Genomic DNA, 23,049 nt, shown 5'->3' with positions numbered 1-23,049 from the left:
AATTTAAAACCAAGAAATTGTTTAAAAAAATGTTAAAAAAAAACATTCAATGAATTTGAAAGCTAAAGATTTATAAATAAATAAGTATAGAAAAGTTCACAATTTTATAATAATACTACATATTTTATTTTTTAATATATTTTTTATTTGATTTTCCATATAATATGAGCTCTAAATAAATAAGATAATTAAAAAAAATGGATAATACATGTAATGGCTACTAAGCAAGACCTTTAAGTTATGATACAAACATTAAAATATCGCACAATATCTATTTAACATGTATTGCAAGAGAGGACTAATTTGCTAATAAATTAATCAAGTGCATGCTTCTAATTTCATTCTCTTATATATTAAAGGTTATTCTATAAATTGACACAATCTCTTATTGTATAGTGTAACTTTTGTTGGAACAACAAAATAATATGTCTTATACTAGACCTTGTATTATTTTTAAATTAAATATTTACATAGATGATTCTAATAATATTATATCTTTAATCCAATCAAAGGTTGATCCTTGTAGTAGATGCTCTAATCAAACTTCATCTTATATATCATCCATATTAATCACTAATATAAAAAAAGTATAGTTTCTTCTCATTTACACAAGAAAACTAATGTAATAGACCTATAATTTAAAAAAGTTACCTTTATAATAACGTACAAAAAAAATTATAAATACAACTTCTATTTTATTTTTATAAACTATGATAAACCATTAACAACCTTATAATTTATTTAAGCAAGTTTATTGACATATGCTAAAGTGTGTATTTTACCTTCAATAATCTTCAAAAGAAGATTGGTATTAAATAATTAGAACTTCTATCAATCTTGCAATTTATTGTTTTACAACTAATTGTTGAGATATAAGATAATATATTAGAGTCTATTATCATAAAATATCCAAATCTAAATCTAAGTTAAATTAGATAAGAATACCGAAATTATATCAATAAAAAGAAAAAAAAAAAAAAAAAAAAAAAAAAAAAATATTAGTAATTACTTTATTTAAGATTTTATATTAGAATATTTTTATATCTAAAAATAAAGTTTTATGTTAAATAATAATTTATAATTAAATCAATTGAACATTTTATAAAGATTATTGAACTTGAATCAAGTAGTATCTACATACTTATTATAATATAATAATATAGAGTACTAGAATAGCAAGGCCTTTGTATTACAAAAAAGTATGTCTTTTAAATTTTTTTGATTTTTTTAACAAATTTTATTTTCACTACAAACACAATTTTTGATTATTTTTTTTAGAATAAAATGTAAAATCCACAAAAATCTAAGTACATTTTGGTTTGGCCTAATTGCAAAATAGATATAGAAATATAAGACAATTTCTACTATCTTATTAGACAAACTATGCAAACTATATTATAATCAATATTTAATTTTTTGGATATCATGGAAATAATGAAACAATCCAATTATTAATTGAGAGATATAAACAAACAATAGAAACAGATAGATTAATCAAGCATGGATTGATAGATTATACAAAGACTTGTTAAAAAAAAGATCTTATCTTTATTTTTAAAAAAACTCAACATGAATTATGTTACTTAAAAAAAATTGAAAAAACTTCAATTATAAAAAGCAAACTTAAAATTCTAAATACAAGAAAGAATGTAATTTGGAACTACATCCAATCGATTAATTGTATTCATAAAATGCTCTTCTAATGTATTAAAATTCTTACTAATCATCAAAGAGGTTCAACTCCTTTGTTTTTAATAACAAACAAACAATTATGACATTGTACATTGCCCAATAAGTTCATTTCAAGGTGACAACTTCATATGTCCATATGGTGTCTTTCAAAAGTATCATAACATATGGATTAAATTGTATTACAATCACATTAGGGGATTACAAACATGATACTTTTGCAAAACCAAATAATTGAGATTTAGCATGTGGTATTTCTAAGATCACTTAAAATATCAAATCCAAAATATCACCATTCAAACTTCATTACCTCTAATCTTATCCATGATTCAAACTTTATTACCTCCTAATATTGAATCAAAGAGGGAAGAGAGCTGAGGCAAGTAATGCAACTTTTGATATTTGACCTGCCCCTCTTTTGATATTTCTATTTCAAAATTATCCACCTTACTAGGTGGGTGATTTGGTGAAGTATGATGTGGTATTTCAAAATATCATGGATACTTTGAGTTTGCATCACATGTGAAATATCACCCAAAAAAGCAATGTTTGAAATCTCCTATTGATGAATTGATGGAGAACACAGAAGTAGTTGGTGGAGTCTTCAAGAATTAGAACCAGGTCTCTCTGACGCAGTTTTGGAGGGGAGATGTTGCCCAAGCTTCAGAGCTTGAATTGCACCCACTGGGCAGTTGAACGTCCCTGGCTCACAAGAGCTGCACATGTGCCCATCCCTGTGAGCACAAAAGTGGGGTTGCAAGTGGAGCATTAGATTAGGGCAGGACTGCTTACTGGAATAATTTAGTGGCGAGGGAAGGGCGGTAACCCAAGCTAAAGGTGCTATGAATTGCTGGTTATGCCTGAGCTACATTGTCCCGGTTGCTGATGATAGATTCATGTCTCTGCACTTTGTTGCAATGGCAGTCAAGATCTGGGGCGTGAACTGGAACGCAGAAGAGAAAGAGTTGATGCAATGTGGTGAATTCCTGTGGAGGTAGTGCATTCTGTGTAGGGTGATGGTGAGGTGCCCATCGTGTTTGCAACGGGTTGAAATTGATACGGACTAACTGTAAGTGCTCGGGTGCTTCTTGTTCATGGGTCCAGGTATCGTGATTCATGGAAGGAATTAGCAAGTGGGATTTGTTCAGTTGGTCTTGTTGCTGGTTGGTTTTTGTCTGAAGTGGCGACGAGAACTTCATGTCCTGATGGCACCTTTCGTGGATTGCCGGCAGTTGAAGCGGTCGTCTCATAAACCTTTGCGGCTGAAGGGCAAAATTAGGGTTGGGGAAAAGAAAGGCTTGTGTCCATCACTCAACCCAAACATTTTAATTTTCGCAAACCCAGCAGTCGTCGCCTTTTTTCAATCTCCTCGCTTTAGAGACTGACACGGATGCCAAGACAAATGACAAATGACAGATCTCAGGATTAAACATGTGACAAAATGGGGTATATAGCTTTTGTAGCCACCTAATGCCGTACAGGTCAACCCGTCAATGCACCACACGTTGCGCAAATCAAACGGAAACAATTAAGAGCATGAAGGTCGCCATAAAGTATGCAAAAGGATATGCGGAGTTATCAAGTTACTCGTAGTCGATATCGCCAATGATGAGCTTCAAACCCCACCTACAACCCTAACACGAAACCAACCTAAGGCTTCAAAAGCAGAGAAAATCCTGCGAAACCTCATGCAATCGCGGAGGTTTTCCAAAGAGTGTTTTTTTCCCATTCAGATGCCCTCCTGTCTCATGAAAGAGCACCCAGTTGAACAACAAATGCGAGAAAAAAACACGCACACACACACACACACGATCGGAAGAAACTTTCGCTGTCTGGCAGGTGAAACATAATATTACCTTTCTAACGGTAGCTTTCACAGCCCAGCGGTTGTCTTCTACCCCCTCGCTCTCTCTTGCCTCCCTGTTCTCGGATTATGGAGTAATGATTCAGAGCCTGAGCATTAACTGTAGAGTTTCGATCTAGATTCCACTGCCATCAACCGGACACAACAACAGCGTTTAATACCTGCAGGAATCGACACCGGCCTTCATAAATCCAGGCCCTGCATGGCAATGAAGCAGGGGTTTAAGAGCCTTTTGCCTCCGCCTTTCTTCCTCAACCCGAATTCATTGGCAGCCATTATTCTCATGACGCCGGTCGCAAATGCCACTACCGCCAGCTCTCTCCCATCGCTGCCCAAGCGAAGCCCTAAAACTAATACCTTTGGTGGGTTTTATGGGGTCATAGGTGGAGACTTTCACGCTTTGGTAGCGGGGGGGTTTGATCGGGCAGGATTTTATGAAAGGATTAATGAATTCACCTCAAAGTTTGTGGGGCACTGGGAACCATTTGGGAGATGATAAATGCCTTGTGGCCCTCATAATGCTGCTCGTCATGTATTTCACTCTCTCTCACACACACTCCCACTTTATTATCCTAAATTTGTTTACCATTATCTAGTGCTCTTAACGCCTTAACCACAATGATTGGAGATTGATTAAACATTAAACCCCCCACCTACAGAAGAGGTCACTCTATTGACAGTTCATGAAGCTGGAATTAAAGAACCATCTTATATATATATAACCAATCTGTTAAATGGAACAACTTGGGGGGGGGGCACACTTGCTATTGTGTATTTGATTTTAATGGCATTTACTCTTTGTTGGCCATGCTTTGGCTTTTCTTTTTCTATATTTCACATCCCGCGGCTGCCAGTTAATCAATCCCCTGGTTGGAAGCAGTATTCAAGTTCTCCAGCCAACTACCCACATGAAAGACGTTGAAAAAGACTAGGTTTAGATACAACATTGAAACCTGGAGGGGGGGGGGTGAAAAACAACAAAAGAGGGAGTTATCACTGTGTGCATGACAGTGTTAGTAGTTTATAATCAAATACAGTTTTCTTCCTTGTTGTTTGTAGATATATCATATATGGTTTTGAGGGAGTACAATTCCCTTTCCTTGTTGGTTACTGAAAAGATGTATACTCACATCACCCATGGCTTCCCCTTTCTCTCTCTCTGTTTTTTTTCTGATTTTTTTGTTAGTTTTTTAGAAATTCTAAAACAAAGGATGCAAGAGTAGAGTGGAATTTAAAGAACATTTCTACAGGCATTCTCTGACATACTTATGGTTGTTTTTTTATTTATTTATTTAGTAGGATTAAAGTTTTTTATATTTCAAAAATGTTTTTGTTGGTGTCGAAGCTGGATAATACGGAGTGAACTTAAAAGATAAAGTTCACAGGATAGCTCAATAGATCTGAGTGGTGTTTGTCTTGTGATGCAGCTTTATGAGGAGGACTGGATTTGGGGATTAAATTGGCTGATCTGCCCTTGATTAGTGTCCTATTTATTCTGAATTGGATAATCATTCTGCTTTGTCTACAAAGGGTAAACAATAAGGCACCTTCCACCAAATTAGGATGCTCAAGTCTCATGACTCCAGCTTGAGCCCACACATGAAATAATTTGAGAATTGAAAATAGAAAACAGGAGAAGACAGGGAGAAGGTCATGGGCCAAAACAAAAGCAGAAAGCTCGACTTTAACTCATTTGAAAATAAAAAAATAAAAAAATATATAGCAATAGTAGGAGTAATAATAAACTCAACTTTGATTTTCTGTGGTCTCCACACCACCTGCATCTCACCTTTAGAAAAAACTTGAATATTTATACACATGGGTATATGTTAGGAGTAGAATATATACACAAACTAATCAACCAAGTAAGGGGGCTACAATAAAAATAAGAGAAACTATACAAATATAAATATATATATATATATATATATGGTAAAAGGTGAAATCCTATTAATAATGTACAATCCTTGAATGTTAAAGGAGAAAAAAAGAATTTGGTGACACTGAGATAAAATGGATAAACATACAGTTTCATGAATATTTTTTGGTTTTCTAACATTAATAGCATATTCTATATTTTATTAGCAAAGGAATATTAATACAATGTCCGTTTTATTCTTCTTAAAAAATCACCTCGTGCTACAAGAAGGGTTTTGATTTTGATTTTGATATTTTTTTTTGTTAAAGAATTCTGAAGATTGAAACTTGTGTCGTGGGTGACGTCCATCAATATTTTCCTTCGGCTATGTTAAATTTTTATGACTTAAATGTTTGTTCTTCAAAAAATATATATATATTATTATTATTGTTAATAGTTCACCTACTGGCTCCCACCAGCACAATAAAATTGCAGTTGTAGTACCAGCATGCCAGTACACTTTTTTTAACAATAAAAATAATTTAAAAATCATAAAAAACATTAAAAAAACATAATACGCATTTAATACAAAAATTATGTTAATTTTCATCAAGTTATATGAACTTCGAATGCAGTAAAAATGCATGAAAAAAGATAGCAATGCAGTCTTGTCCACTGAAATAAAAACACAAATGAATCAAACATTTAAGTATTTAAACTGCAACCAAAAATATCTATGAACAAGATTGGAAGAAGCAATGCATTGCAGACTTTTTCCACGCAAAAAGTGTGGATTCTGTCCAACAAAAAACAGAATAAAATCTGGTGGCAAGTGTAAGAAAGGCAACAGAATCTCACAGCAGCCAGGATGAGGTGAATCCAGGGAAGCTACTGAGAGAGAGTGTTTCACCTTCTGAATGCTGCTTTGACTGTCTCCTGCATGCAGAACCCTAGATGACAACAACAACAACAGCAGCAGCAACAACAATACCACCACAGCCCTGAATTGATGGCAAAAGGCCAGGGTAGGGCAGGGCAAGACCATGAAGAGACCTGATCAGTTGGTTTGCGTTGCCCATATCGCATGGCATCCGTGGATGTGCGGCTCCAGGGTCTGGACAGATGAAGGTCGAGAGAGCTGCTGCTGCTGCAAGGAGAAGGACACGGGCATGTTGACGTAAAGAGCACCATAAAGAGGGGCTGAGGGGGTGGTCCAACGGCCTTGCCAGAGGCTGTGAGGGGAGGGGATGAGAAAAAGCAGACAAGGGGTGAGAGAGAGAGAGAGAAAAGAAAAAACAGAGAGAAAGTAAAGTAAAGAGAGCGGAGGGACAATAAGCACAGAACTAGGCAGGGTGCTGGATGTACAAGTGGCGTGGATTAATGGAAGCGAGTCTCGAATTTAATAGTTACTGATATCTGACGTGCAGTGATTCGAAATGAGAGCTTGTAAAGGAGAGGGCTTCCCTTCACCCACTCCTCCTTCATGAGCCCCCCTGCTTCCTCATCTGACTTTCCGCCCCCCTAGGATCCTTTTTCTTTTATATCCCCCAGGCTCCCTCAGTTATTGCGTCCTCAGCATGATCCAAAGCTCATAATCCTTGGCTATCCTCCGACGTTGCAGTGAACGCCTTCGAGCCTCTGAAGCTCCCCCCACCCCACACTCTTAGTCTGGTACCTAGTTGTCCAATTTTTTTATCTGTCGGGTGTTTAATTTTTCTCAGTCAAGGATTAACTGATACAGGCAGTTTTCGATTTTGGCGATCTGATTCCTTAGTGTGCGCATGTTTGTTAAAAGATCACTGTCGATTTCTGGAGATCGGAGCATAGCGAAGACAAAGTCTAGAGCCTCCGCAAAAGCTTGAGTGATGTTCTGAAAGACTCCAGGGTACCCACCGCATTGGCAAGGTCAAGCCGAAGATTATGTCTGCGTGTCTCTTTGTAACTACATTGAAGTTTGGAATTTTGCATTGCATGATCGGATGCGGGCTGGCAAGCCTAGGTGGACCAGCTTTGATGCGAATGCGCCCCAGCCACGTGGATTAGGGAAAGGAGGATGATCCCAACAATCGGATCTTTTTTGTGAAAATTTCCCCATCGTGCCCTCCCAGCTGTGTCTCATGTTCGTTATTGCAAAAGGAGATGTAGCCTTGCGAAGTGGCCATGAAAAATCCCCCTCCAATCGCCACCTCGCAGGCCCTAGGTCTCTTAAATGGGATACTTGAGAAGCAAGAGATTTCAAAATTCCAGTTGATTCTACCGTGGATTATACGAAACTGGCATGCAAAATCTGGACACTTCGACTGGCTCCAGGTGTTCATCGCTGTGGTGATAAGTATCGGAGCATCTGGATGACACTCAAGTCACGCACTCGGTGTTGCTGCAGCATGGGGGCAAAGTTGGCCTTACCTTTTCACCCTCGAAGCAACCACCAGATACAGACCAACTGGTTTGTCGATGAAAAGGTAGAAATTATTCACTGAAGGGCTTGAAGCTACAGTGGAAGATGGATGAATGGTAGTGTACTCACTCTCAAGTCCACTTTCGTCATTCAAACCCGTGTCGTGGTTTAACCATTCAAAAATCAAAACAACAAGGAAATGAAGTGGTTGTGCTACCATCAAAACTGTGCCTCAAGTCTATTTCCTTTGCGAAAAAATTTCACCAATGTGAGACCAGGTTTAAGTTTTCCTTTCCATTAATCCCTTTTCTCCACTTGTCGAGAGTCCAGTACTGCGAAGCGGCCATAACTTGGGAGTTGGCACATATTAAGATGGACGAGTCGCACTGAATGTGACTCACTCAGACGCCTTCGTTGTCGCGAAGGATTGGAGCTCGCATGGCACTACAGCGACCGTCGATAGGAGCTGAGTGGGTTGCGGATGCCAGTAGCTAGTCCAAGAGCATCTGTATACTAGACCTTAAAGTATTGGGTTCCAAGGAATTCTGGTAGTAGCCCCGTTCGTGCACCTCCTTGACTAATGCAAATCCCCGTAAAGTGGCGCAACTTTCGTGTCAGTTCCATTGGCAGGTAGCTAAGTGACTTGCTTGCCCTTTGACCCGGCTATCCGCACCACCCTAATAGTCGGTGCAGAAGTGATTGTTGGGGAGCCTTCCAGGCTGGCTGGCTGGCTTTGCTGGCTTTGCTGGCTTGTTGATATCGAAGTGCAGCTGCATCATTCGAAGAGGTGGTTTGATGGCCGGGCCTCACAAGTTTATCACTGGCCTGCCAGCTTGAATGGAAAGACACGGTGTTCCACATCTAACTGTATATGCAAGCATGATGAAAACTTAACCCCCTTTCTCCCCTTACTCTTTTCCGATTATAATTTATTTAATTTTTTGAATTTTCCGGCCTTAAAGTATTGTCTACTGAGCGAACAGCGGAAATGAACGAGGTTAAAGCAGGGCGGAAACGAACCAATAGAATTAGAATACAAGGGCGATGTTGCACACGCATGTAGAGGTGGTGTAGTTTACGTTCACGAAGGGATATTGTAGATTAGAATCAGAATCTGCGAACTAGTTTGAATGTTTTGTTCTAATAAGCGGTTACTAAATTTTAGTGCTTGTGAAAAAAATATATATATTTGAAAGTCATACTGCAATGTGCCAAGGAACTCAGCATCATCTGCATTCTGCCGACAGTTGGTTTCTGTAGCCAGTAATGAAGCTTACTACGGGACATAGGCAGAACCTGAATAATAACCAATTTTTTTGCAGTTCTGGCTACAAGAGTCAATCAAGAGGTCACAGAGTGCAATACTAGTCTCAGAGCGTGATGCAAGAAATCACAAAAGGATGTGTGCAGTTATGGTTAAAACAAAATAGCAAGAACGATGTCCAGTGAAGTAGATGGTCATTATTTATGCATTAACAACGAAGCCATGGTACAAGTTGATGCCGCTGCTGATGAGCGGGCCACAAGACGTAAAAACTGCTACATGTGTAGTATACAAAAAAGAGGAGAATGCGTTCAAACCCACTCTGAACGAGTATTAGCCAATCCCTCTCCCTGGTTAAATCTCAAACGCTGAAGCTGGTGGAGAATTCCGCGAAAAAGGTTGATTTTACACGGATCCAAGACAGTTCCTAAGAAATAACCCAAAATTGAGTACACAAAAATCTAACCTACTGTTCTCTGCATCTTTCGCAACTACCTTCTGTCTGGATCGTAGGAAGGCCCTACTCTCTGTCTCTTGGAAACAGGAGCGCTGCCGAACTTCACTGGCACCTCGGCCTCACATCTGGGACATCTTGCATCGCCTCTGCTCAGCATCACGTACGTGAGGCACCGCGTGCAAGCTGCCATTACGAGCTCACAAGAGCCGGCGGCGACGTTCTCAGCTTTCGCACATTCAGCTTCACATCTGAGACGTTTCAGCAGGAGAAAACAATCAGTCATGTGAAAACGCAGCTAAAGAGGGTGGGGATCGATGCGAGCGATTAAAATTTTGGAGAATTTTCAAGCACAAGGGAGACGTTGATGCGCAACATACCCTGTGATGGATGACTTGAAGGATTGCCGCGACTCGTCCAGAGGGGCTGCTCCGTGACCGAGCCATGGGGAAGTAGACGAGGAACTGCTTGTGGATGGAGACGCACCCGACGACCCAGAGTGGGCGGAGACGACAGATGTGAAGGAAGAGTACTTGTGCTGCAGAGTGGGCAGAAACTCCCGCTTGATGAGACTGGGTTTCGACTCTGTTCTCTTGAGTGCGTTTTGGATCATCTCCATGGTGCACACAGTTTGTTGCTCCGGACGACGCGAGGGAGAGGACGCGCCCCCCGTGGACAAATTCAGGTCCAGTTCCAAGTGGAATTCAGGCTCCTCCGCCGGTTCCGGGGAGTATCGGCAGTTCAGAGGACCACGACGATCGTCAGGCTGCAAGTTCCACTGCTGCTTTCCCGTAGCAAACAACGAGAGCTGGGAATGCTGCTGCTGCTTCTGTCTGCTGCATTGGCGAGGATTTCCTGACGAGGAAGAGGATGATGCTATCAAATTCTCTTGCTGGAGAGTCTCGGACTTCTTACTGCCCAGAAACTCATGGGCGAGTGATAGGTCGGTAGTGCATCGCTTCCGGGGATTGTCCAAGCTGCTCACACCAGAGCTCTTGTTCACGTAGTAGAGCTTGCCTGTCTGCAAGCACAGAACCATATCATCGTCAGAACCAGATGTAAAAAGCGTTCTCATGACCTTGCCAACTACTAGACGAATGCATATTCCGAATGATGGCCAAACCACTAAGTTGTGTTGCGAGAGCGGTTCAGTGCTACCGACACTTTCACGTGGACAGCCTCGAGATGCGAGGACAATTCGAGAAGGAGGGCTATACCTTGAGGTCCAGGCATTTCTCCCAGCCGGAAGGGAGGGGTTCCTCACTGGGGTCAAGTTCCAGAAACCCCGGCGAGGAGGTTGTATTACAGGCGATACCCAATTGCACTGCGCAGCGCGGAGATGGATCAGCCTTGCAAAACAAATCCAGAGTGACACTTGATTCCGTGGCTGCTGCTGGCTTCGTATCCTCGGACGGAATCTGGCCCATCATCAGTTGCATCAATTTATGGGCATCTGCCCCCCATGCGCGCTTACTCTTTATGTCCAGCACTGGACCGCACAGCTCTGACCCTCTCCAAGCAACCTCCATCGCTACCACATCCCGCAGGCTTGGTTTCGCCTCCCAGCACTACTAAACCTCGCCACAGCTACCTGAGGTCCACGAACTTCCTCACCTACACTCACACGCTCAGACCGACGATCCAGACTCTTAGATAAACTGGAAACCAAGCTCTCAGAAACACTGGAAGGCAAGGGACGATTCGGGGTCGGCAAACCTGCACGGTGCCCGAGTGCGGAATCCGCTAGCGGCAGCACAAGTACGAGACTCCGCAAAGGTCTAGTGACAACCCCGCTTGAATTGCCGAGCTGCAGGGCTTGCTGTGACCGACACCGAGGGGCAAGTCAGTGGGTTTTGAGCTTCAAGGCTGTTCCCCACTCATTAACACCAGAGTACTGCTGAATGATCGGTTTACTATCCTAGCCGGGGCTCCGAGCTAGCCGAGACGCCTTCCGTCCCCAGCTCCGAAAAACCCCTTTACATCCTTTTGTCCACCACGCTTGAATGTGATCCAGGCTGCTTCAAAATTGTGATCCCACCGAAACAGCAGATTTCTCCTCCGACTTATCACCCATGGCAGCATTTATGAGGCCCTAAGTGGGGCCCTCCCTCCGCCCTGCCTACCTCGTAGGCCCGGCCAGGGCTGCACTGGAGGAAATAACAATCAATTCTGCAACAGAAGATACTAAATGCCTGGCGGAGCCTGGTGCTGTTAATACTGCTTCTCTGGTACTGTTAATACTGCTTCTCTGGTGCAGCAGCTTGGCGACCGCTGGTGGGGGACGTTTGAATGCGCTCTCTGGCTTGTAGGCACTCCTCCCGGCTCTTGCTCCAGCAGCAACAGCAGCTCTGTGTTCCGCCCCGACTCTCACGAACCAAGCAAGTGCTGATGAAGGACAAACAAACAAACGAACAAACGAACAAACAAACAAACAAACAAACGGGCAACCAACCAACCCACCACCATCCAGCCAACCAGCCACTGACTGCCGAGAGATCCTTTAGCAACCCAGCGAAGCATCCACCCCCTCGCTGGAGGCTGTGCAGGCAACGATGAAGGCCCCCAGCCTTGATGTTCGCATTCACCGCAGCCTGGCATACGTTGTCTCGGCGATGTTACTGCTGCCCTTGCTGCTCCTGCTGCTTTTTGCCCACTTTCCACTCACTTCGTCCTTCCTTCCTCTCCTTCCCTTCGTGGTTTTGCATATCTCTGGCGTTGCTTGCTTTATGCATTGTGACGAGGGTGATAACAGACCCAGTTCAATTCTACCATTGCTCGACATGGCGATCTCGCAACACACACACACACACACACACACCATCTCCATCTCCACCTCACCGTTCGCTGTGAAATGCACCACCGCCATGGCACAAGCTCGCCTGGTTGTATCGTCTTATGGTATCCCATACCCATGATACTACTACTACAATGCTTTTTTGGTCATTTCTTATAATGTTGTGAAATTCACGGAGCCTGCATTTTCTATTCCCCATGGGTTTCTTTTGCGCTGCTGTTGCTTCCATTTCCTACACCTTCAATTCCTATGCAGTCATGTCATCCTCTGATTTGGTTAGGTTTTGTTTGAAAAACCATTTCCTTACATGTGTTGTGATTTAGTGTTGTTTTGGGGTGTGAATCCATGAAAACCTTGGTTGTAAGACCATCCAAAGGAGAATGGTGAAGCTTGCTTTTTAGCAAAAAAAGTTGATCATTGTGTGCAGTGTGGGTCGAAGTGTGAGTCAAAGGAGATTATGGAAATGATCACAATACCATTTTCTTCTTCTTCTTCTTCTTCTTCTTACTGTTATTTGTTTTCTTTTTTATACTGTTGGCGAGTTTCTGTGATGATCGATCATAACATTAAACATTGGATGGTGATTGTGTATTCTTTACAATACAGCTTCAATTTACATAGGAAAAAACGCAGAGAATACATTGTTTGCTAACTTCATCTTAATTTCATTTTGTTCATATTCCTACATGTTTTGTTATTTTATGATAAAATTAGTCTGGAATTTAAGAGAAAAAAGTACTGGATAAGGCCCCCATCAAGGCTCAAGTGCATCACTTTTTAAAAATGCAATCATGGTTTGTTCCAAATGATGGAAATCAATCCAAATTTGGCAGCAATGAGAACCAAATCAAATGAGGCACTTAAAAAAACATACACTCACACAAACCATTGCTACAGCTATTGTTGCAATAAATTTGGTATGGTTTAGTTGGATCAACACTACTTATGCTTGCAATCAATCACTAGACTTTTCACTTTTCATTTTATTTATTATTTTTTAACAGCAACGATTAACATTTAATCTACTCCAATGTGAGATATTATTGCCCATGCTTTATTGTCTGTTGTTAACAATAGAAAAAGATTTTTTTGTTTCTTCAAAGAGATGTAAGAATCTTATTGTGATTTTCCAATTCTAAGGATGAACGAATCTCTTTACAACATTTTTTCATTCTTATTGCATTCTATTGCGTTTTTAAAGAAAGGTTGTTTTGTTGATTTCTGAAAGAAACATTTTTTTTCCTAATCTACATTGTTATATTTAATAACTATTAATTTCTAAAAATTATTCCTTGTAAATTGAATTATAGAACAAGTACATTGAGTTTCACCAAATAAAATTTATGAATACCTCACACATATTGAGCAAGGATAATGTATAATAAATTTAATTACTTATTTTCAATGTTTGAACTGATCAAGTATAATCTGGAAGAAAATGCAAATTTGAATTGAGAAAAACCCATCTATATGATCAAAACAGAAAAAATTATATATGTCTTGAAATTTCAAAACGATTTCGATTTTCTTGGCTTTTCTGCTGAAGAGAATCAAAGATTATCTAAAATAGCGGTGCATTATAAAATGAGATTATATATATATATATATATATATATAGATACATAGTGTAAAACCATTGATTGGGGTTGGCTCATTTCAACTCTTGGTTTTGAGATGGAGCTTGTTAATCTTTAACTTGATTCTTAACCACATTGCTTTTGTAGTTGTTTACACCCTCAACAATAGCCAATAAATTAATTTCATTTAACCTGAATTGATTCTTAATGTTTTTCTATTACTTCTTTCCATTTTCTTCAAGATTATCCTCAACTTTAGAAAGCCAGTTGGCAATTCAACTAACTTTTTCTCTTGTTAAAAATTTCACCTTATTGTATATTATGCATTATATTGTCTTAGATTGTTTACATTTAAATGGATTCAAAACAATGTCATAATCAAAGTAGAGTTTTATTTGTGAAATGAGTGGTTGTTGATTAATATCAGATACAAAAATTAGCAACAATTCTTGTGTTTATTAAGCTCATTTATATCTCTACATCGATAGTTGAGACAACTTAAATTGTCTTAAAAATAACTTTGAAATTTAACTTGGAGTTATGTTCAGAACAACAATACAGCTTATGTAAACTTTATTTTTTAATCACAACATAAAATTCAGTAATTATTTTCAGATTAGTTATCATTTATTCAAATAACTAATGTTTCAAGAGTAATTATTAGTACTAAAATAGAAAAAAAAAGTCATAATATACAATGCTCGCACTTAAAGAATATCAAATGGATGATTGACAAATCATCATTGAGGAAAATGTCTAAATTTAGGAGTAACATTAAGTACAATTTTGAAAGTAAAAGTGTATTACAAAATAAAATAAAAATAAAATAAATTTATTTATTAAAGAAATATCTCACAATAAAAACAATATGTAGGTAGTACTATATCTCATGAGATAATTCTTCAAATATTCAAAATTTAAATTATGCAACAAAAATGATGTTGTACTTGCAATATGTGGCAAAAAGAAGAAGATTATGAATGTTCATATTTAAAATATATATACATATATATATATATATACATATATTATATCATCCATCTAATGCATTCTACTCCTATTCAACGTTATTATTTGACATACATACATTAAAAAGTTAAAAAAGTTAATTACACGAACAATGATATAAGCCAGATCTGGTGTTTATATGAGTCATATACGCAAATGATAAAATTTAAACACAAAATTTATTAACATGCTCCAAAATAATGTATATTTATTACCCAATAAAAATTAGGTACTTTTTAATTCATGTGATAATTTCGAAATATAATAATATTTTTTAGCGCCTTAATATTCATTGGTAACGACCTTTTGTGTGTATTCCACTGTTAATGTTGGACACAAACACATTCACTTCATCTTTGATTTAAAGGCTGTCAGATATTTCTGTGCTTATTAATTGAAACCAGCATCAATTTCAAGGGAGAAACAAAAGGTATGTATGTACGTATTCATTAGAGAATATATTTCAACACCTTTATGACAGTGCATGTACTTCATAAAGAAGATGTCCATATGTGGTGAATACTTTATGAGGATATAAACATGGTGCACATGTATGAAATAAATATTTAAAAATGAACAATGTTTTGGTTCCCAAACATATCTGCAAAGAAGGAGAGTTGTCAAATTAGAGTTTTACACATGATTTTTTGCTGATTTTTACCTAGTGTTAAAGGTATCATAAGACAATAAATATAATAGCATTTGAACATATTTTTATGTGTGATCACAATAATGCTAATTGATTTTTAATTACTGCATGCTATGATATATTTGCCAACATATGAGTACCATAAAATTATTTTCATGGCCTCTAATGGTAATCTAAAATTTTAATTTAATTTTTTTGGATTAGCTTTAAATTTTACCATTTTTTTAATACGTTTATAATCAATTGTCTATGATGCATTTCTTTGTTTTATTTCTATATCTAATACATCGTCATTGTTTATGGCAACAATCTAAATTAGTTTGAAAGAGTACCTATTCAATAATCTAAACATTTCATATAAAGATTATAATTTCTGAATGAAAAATAAAATAAAATAAATCTATCTAAAACTGAAAATATATTATAATTAGTAGTAGAAAAATAAATCAAATAGAGAATGTTATGTAATGCACTATAAATTATTTATTTAACAAAAAATGATTTAGTCAAAAAAATTAAAAATTAAAAACATCAATTGTTCGTAAATATATAAATCAATAAGATTGATAAGATAAAATATTCAAATAAAAAACTTAAATACTATGTACTATGGAAGCTAGCAAAAACAAGAACTGAATTAAATAGTGAAATTTGAAATAAAACGAAAAATTTATAATTTATAATTACAAAATAAATTAATATTTAAATTATCATTTCACACATATTAATATTTATATATTTGAATTCCTTTTCAAAATATATAACAAAGTGTAAAAATTATTATAATTAAAACTTAAAATAATAATACTTGAAAAAAATGATGTTAATTTGTACAAACGTTTAAATTTAAAAAATATATGTTGCTTGAATATTAAGATAATTAAATAAATTTTAAATTTAGAATAAAAAATATTTTAAATAATTTAAAATATATATGATAAAATATATTATATTTAATATTAATAACTATTACTCTATTTTATATAAAAAAGTAAAACAAAAAGATAATTTTCATGGACTTATTGAAAATATAGATGCAAATATTTCTACAATTCAATTTTTAAAAAATAGCCTATATAATCAACTCATGAATTAATTAAATATTATTTTAAATTTAATTTGTGAATTATTTTGAAAAAAAGTATTTAAAATATTCTATAGCTTTTATATATTACCAATAGTAAATGCAACTTTAATATTTACCAACTAAAAAATAGAAAGTGTGATGACTTTGCATTAAATTTTGTATATATATATATATATATATATATATATATATATATATATATAAAATTTAAATTTAAATATAATACTATATCTTTTATATTTCTTAATACAAATTCTAATAAAAAATTATGTATTTTAATTTTATTAAACGTCAAACTAAATACAAATAATCTATATTATATTAAATTTACAAACTGTGAATATATTCTAAATTCTCTTAAAATATTTGTAATTTTAAAATTTATGCAAAATTATTTTTATAATTTTTTAATAATAAAAATAATATAGATACTTAATTTTATGCTTTGCCTAAGCTTTTTATATACTTATTTCTATTCTATTCTTGGCTTGTATTTTAAACCATCAATTCAACTAAAAAGAATATAAATATGTTTGAATATATAAATGTTAAGAACAACTAAAAACTTAAAATAAAAGCTTATTATTATTATTTTTTATATTCTACTAGTTAAATAATTTTCTAATAAGTTTTATTGTACAAATAAATAATTCTCTACTTTTATTCAATTAACATATCAAAGGATAAAATTTAATATCCTTGAAATTAAAAAAATATATTTTAAATATATTATTATTATCTTCTTTATCTTCAAATCAATATTAAATATATATTTTGCTAAAAAAATGCCTTATTATGTGTGTATAGTAGTTCTAAATATGCACAATTTTTGCTTTATAGTTTATTAGTATTTCAAAAAAATTAAAGTGAATTTATCTTTTCTTATCTATATATATATATATATATATATATATATAGTAAAAAAGATTTATTTTTATAGCTTTTGACGTATTCTAGTTCCTACCAATAATCCAAAAAATTCTATTTAATGAGATGCTTAGATGTTTAGCTTTGAATTAACACTTTTCTTAAACATTGCTAAAAAGTACAAAATTTTAATATATTCAATCAAAGTCTTGGTTTTTCTTTTAAGAATTCTATACAATAATGTTGTTTAATTATTCTCCCAAATTTTATCAAGAACTTGTGATAGGTCAGAATAGAAATATATTTTTGCTGGAACTTTCTATATTTAGAATATTAATATATTTTATAGTTTATAAATAAATAAATATATATATGTATAAATATAAACATGAAGTATTCCATGCTAATAATTATAAATAAATTTTTTTCTTATTTTTCACATAATTTGTATATAAATAGTATAAAAATCTAATTAAAGTTGATGTTAAGATAAAGATTTTTTTCAATTTAAAAATAAATTTAGAAACATTAAGACCTATATAATTTTATGTAATAATATTCTAATTTTAAAAAATTGGTATTGCACAAAAATATTAATAAAAAGAATTTTATCTTAATTAACTAATATATATATATATATATATATATATATATACAAATTTTTAAAATTTACACATTTTTATGGAGAAAAGATTATAGGTAAATATTGAGCATTGTCTTAGCTTGTTCTCAAAGTCTTATAGATAAAGTAGAAAATAAATTTATGAAATTTCATAGTATATATAAGATTTATCTATATTTTATTTAAAAAGTTGCATTACTTTTTATTATTTCTATGATATTAGAACAAGTTTATATACTGAATGGCTTTCATGTGACTTCAATATTGATGGTTGAATACCTCCATTATATTTCAATAATATGAAATCTATATTCTTAATGTTAAATAAATATAGTGAAAAAAAAACTTTTTTATTGATGTATTTAGTAGAACCAATTTTATTTTGTATTTATAATGCCTCTTAATCTATAACTAAAACTAATTGATGATCCTCTCTGAGTCAAGACAATGTTTTCTAATTCGTTTTAATAAATTGTCTGTGGTGTACATGATGTGATCCTTTTATATTGTGTATAAGTACCACCAACAGATTATTTATATTTTGAATTTATTTTTACAACCACAATTTGATTTTTTTTTCTTTTCTTAAATCATTTTAACTAAAGACTATACCTAAAAATTTATATTATCTACATAGCTTTACTTGAAATAAAATTAGCCTTATTTCTAATTATATATATATATATATATATATATATATAAATATATATATATATATATTTTATTGCCTACTCGTCCTAATAATTATTGTAAATTTATTTTCTTTTTTAATGAAATATTAAAATTTTGTTTCACATGAATTATACACGTCTTTGCTGTTGTTATCTCTGTTACTGGCTCTTTTAGTTCTAAATATATTTTTCTCACTTAAACGTACTTTTTGTGTTTGCAAAACCCATTGTACAATCTTCTTACATATAAAAGGCATAACTTTAAATATTATAGTAGTGGAATTCAACATTTAAGGCTTTCTTCCAATTTTATTGTAGATGTCTTTGTACTTGAGAAAAACTTGTAGAATATAAATGTTCAATTCTTTTTGTGGAAATTTAGTAGGGTCGTGTCCCATAATTTGTCTAAATTTGTGTTTTTTAATTTTAAGCTTGTTACTTCTAAAAATATATGGATTGGATGAAAAATATATATTTCTATATTATTAGTATTTTTGCTCTTTTGGTTTATAGTTTCATAGAAACTGTCTTCTTTTGTATGTTATACATGCTGTATTAAAATAATAGCTTGTTGCATTCTAAAGTCAAATCTCCCTTTATTAGTTGTATCTGTAGATCTTATTTGAAGCTAATTATAACTACAGGCTTTGTACTTGTATATATGTAAAATATATATATATATATATATATATATACATACATAATTGTATACTTTTAGTATTAAGAGTTCTTTAATCTTGTGATCTATTGTCAAACTATATATATAGATATATACATACTATAATACTCAATTCTAATGATTTTTTTTCTTTATAATAATGAAGTGAGTGATATTATATTGCTTTTTTGTCTATTTTAAAATCTAAAGTGTATAATTTTTTATTATCATTCTTATAACATAATACATTACCAATTTTTGTTGCTACTTCTTCAGCAACTTAAAAAAATCCTTGTAAAGCCTTTGGATGATTATCCAAGTAAATGTTTTAATGTGTGTAACTTCTTCATTGTTTAGATTAAAATTTGAAATTGCCTTAGCAACAAAACTATAGATTTTTAATTGAAAGGTGCACATACTTGATGTTATATAATATAGTGAAATTATAAAGAATCTCTTTATATTCTATTTCAATTTTATTTTTGATAAAATATGTCTTTTATCAATATATTTGCTAAGAGATGTTATATCAAGTATGCACTTATTGATTTTAAAAAATTTGTGGTTGAAAATATCTTTCTTATGTAAGTTATATAATGATTAAATAACTTACTACATAAGCCATTTCTATCTTCAAAATATCTTTATTTTTTATGATTTTACTAAATATAATATGTAAAAAAAATTAAATATATCTATAAGCAAAATTATAAAGATCTTCTTTTATAAGTTCCTTTATTGGATGTGATTTATCAAATCTTCTTAATAAATATTTTTATATAGTAATTTATTTTTTTATTTTGTAGAATTCCATATTATCTAAAAAAGATTTATTCTTTTTGTAATAGTTTAAAAAATACCAAATCCATCATTAGTTTACATAATTCAAATCTTATCAAATCAAGGTTTAATATATTTACTATAATTATCTTAATTTTAACCCTAAAATATAAGATCTAAACTTTGTATATTAATCTTAATAATAATTCCACAAATCTATCAAAATACTCAATTCTACATAATAATTTAAAATATTATTAATAAAACTCTTATATTAAATTCTTATACAAACATATATTATAACAATTATGCAATGCAATGCAAGAGGCATCATGGCTTGGATTTTTTTGTTCAATCAAGCAAAAATCACTATGTAATGGATGGATGGAAATAACAAAACTTGTTGTTGCAAAGTTTTACAAGCAATATTGTATTTAAAAGGCCAATTAATGATAAATGGAATAAGACATATTAAGATAAGAATTAAAGACATCAGTTGTTGCCTTACAAGTAGATACTTAAAATGCCAAAAAATAAACAAAATTTTTAATATAGGTAGTTAAGTTGGAAGGAGTTGAAAAGTATAAAATTAAAGATCAATGTCTTTGCAGCACATTCAAGTGGAAGCAATCAGAAGATCAAGACTTCAAAGAATTTTTTAAAGCTTATAAAGAACAATCAAGTGCACTACACATCTTTGCACTTAAGGACCTGCATGGACAAATTTACTATAGTCATGTAACTTTTATTTATGTACATAGATTTTTATGAAAAATTATACACACTTTAGTAATCCTCGTAGTCAATTGTTAGCATTAGAAATGAAGCTAAAAGATGTATGTTATGAATATTGATCTCTACAATGCAAAAGTTTGTATGTTCTCCAATACACTTCTCCAAATTGACATATGTTCTATTTGCAATGCACTTGGATAATTTTCCAAGTCCAGATGAGATTGCAATTGATTTATACCTCTTTTCTATGATATATTGAAGCAAGAATATATGACAATGTTAGAAGATAGGATCCTATATAAATTTCTACCTCTAAGTGTAACTATGTGCATAATAACTTTAATTCATAAGAGTGGCTCCAAATAACAACTTGCTAATTGGTGCCTAATAACTTTGCTCAACCTTGGATATAAAATTTATGCTAAAGCTTCACAACTCATATTGTAATCTATACTCTTTGAAGTGATTAGTTTTTTTCTTAATGCAATAAATTCTTAAAAACCTTCTACTAATTCAAGAGACACTAATCTAACAAAAACAACCTTGTCAATCATTTTGATTTTTTTTTAAAGAAGAATTCTTCAAAGCTAATAACATGGTGGATTAAAATTTTATGTTTTATATAATAGAGGCTTTTGGCTTGCTAAAAGAATTTATAAGCATGGTGCTTTAACTTTTTTACAATGCAAAGACATCACTGAAGGTTAATGGTTTTTTTTTATCTCTCTTTGTCATATAAAAGAAAGTGCAAAATGGGTGTCTACTTGCTTTTTATCTTTTCATCCTAGTAGTTGAGTTGTTCAATGCCATGATAGCTAAAGATATAGAAAAAGGAAGGTTCCAAGGAATCCAACTTCTAATAGAAAGCTGACAACATGTATTGGCTTAATATGCAAATAATACATCTTTTAAACTTAGAAAAGAATAAATATCTATATCCAATCTTGTCTACTTTTATTGAAGCTTTTTGCTTAATATTTGGCTTTAACATCAAGTGGTCATTAAAAAACTCTTAATAATTTGTTAACACCCCTCTAGATAGAACAACTTAGAATAATATCGAGAGAAATTAATGAAGTAAGTAAACTACTTGGCTTCCATTTTAGTTTATTTCTTAATTTACAAGATAGTAATAAATTTTTGTAAGCTTAAATATAAGAAAAACTTGCTTATTAGTACACTATTTAAATCAAGGCTATTAAATAAGGCATGGTTGAAAAATATTATTTTACTTTCATCATTGTTTTTTTTTTTTTGTTTTTTTTTTATATTAGTATTGAAAAGAACAAGATAATGCATTACAAAATTGAAGGCTTTATTAGGGACCTACCTCGCCTTTGAAATATTAGAATGTTCAAGATCAAAACTATAATGGATTTAATGCTATCAATCTAAAATTAAAGAAGGTATCAATGCTATATATTTAAAAGATGCCATGACAACACTAATAATCAAGTAGATTCTTGAAATTTTAGAATCAAGATAATCAATCTTCAACTCATGCTATGATATTAATTAGGACATTTTTAATCATATGTATAAGATGGTCTTCAAGCCTTATCTATTGCCTTCCTTTTATTTACAAATACTATCTTAGCTTAATAGTATGGAATTGGATTGTAGTAGCATGAAACAACCTTTACTCAAAGATTATCTTTATATGTCTATAATATGTGGAAGAACTACTAAATTATAGTGTATTACACTACCACACTGTATCTTTCATTGGATCATGTTATTTTAAGCTTTTGAGTATCTTACTTCTATAAAGCAAGTATGCAAGCTTGCCACGACATTTAGATGTCAAAAACACAAACTAAAAGAAGATAGATAAACTCATAGAATCTGTGTCAAAAGAAAAGTGACAAAATAAAAGAAAATATGTATATTCAAAGAAGAATTGGAATAGCTATTGCTAAAGACTAGAAAACATAAGACTCTTGAAACTAGTCTAAAAGTAAGAAAGGAGTTGATAAGTGTGAAGAAGGCCTCATTCTTGCTTTTACATATACTACTTAACTAAGAACTATGTGGCAAAATGCTATAGGACCTCTAATATGTGTCCAACTTGCAA

The 23,049-nt window shown here is 33.3% G+C and overlaps 1 protein-coding gene across 1 annotated transcript; it reads right to left on the bottom strand.

The window, feature by feature from the left end:
* Positions 1–9,250: 9,250 nt before the first annotated feature.
* LOC112294876 (uncharacterized) lies at positions 9,251–11,569 on the bottom strand. The gene is made up of 3 exons (XM_024545833.3): positions 10,745–11,569; positions 9,908–10,548; positions 9,251–9,778 (listed from the first exon to the last, which is right to left on the bottom strand). The coding sequence occupies exons 1-3, from the start codon at positions 11,054–11,056 to the stop codon at positions 9,565–9,567; spliced, it is 1,167 nt and encodes a 388-aa protein (XP_024401601.1). The 5' UTR covers positions 11,057–11,569; the 3' UTR covers positions 9,251–9,564.
* Positions 11,570–23,049: the final 11,480 nt, after the last annotated feature.

The sequence above is a fragment of the Physcomitrium patens genome, chromosome 17 (assembly GCF_059467195.1).
Source record: "Physcomitrium patens ecotype Gransden chromosome 17, ASM5946719v1, whole genome shotgun sequence".
Taxonomy (NCBI): domain Eukaryota; kingdom Viridiplantae; phylum Streptophyta; class Bryopsida; order Funariales; family Funariaceae; genus Physcomitrium; species Physcomitrium patens.
The sequence above is the reverse complement of the archived record's forward strand: the minus strand, read 5'-3'. Positions and strand labels throughout refer to the sequence as shown.

Coding starts and splice junctions, on each gene's coding strand:
- LOC112294876 (XM_024545833.3), bottom strand. CDS start 11,056: ATGGAGGTTGCTTGGAGAGGGTCAGAGCTGTGCGGTCCAGTGCTGGAC. Junction 10,549..10,744: donor AGAAATGCCTGGACCTCAAG/GTATAGCCCTCC, acceptor CTGTGCTTGCAG/ACAGGCAAGCTCTACTACGT. Junction 9,779..9,907: donor TTCAAGTCATCCATCACAGG/GTATGTTGCGCA, acceptor GAAACGTCTCAG/ATGTGAAGCTGAATGTGCGA.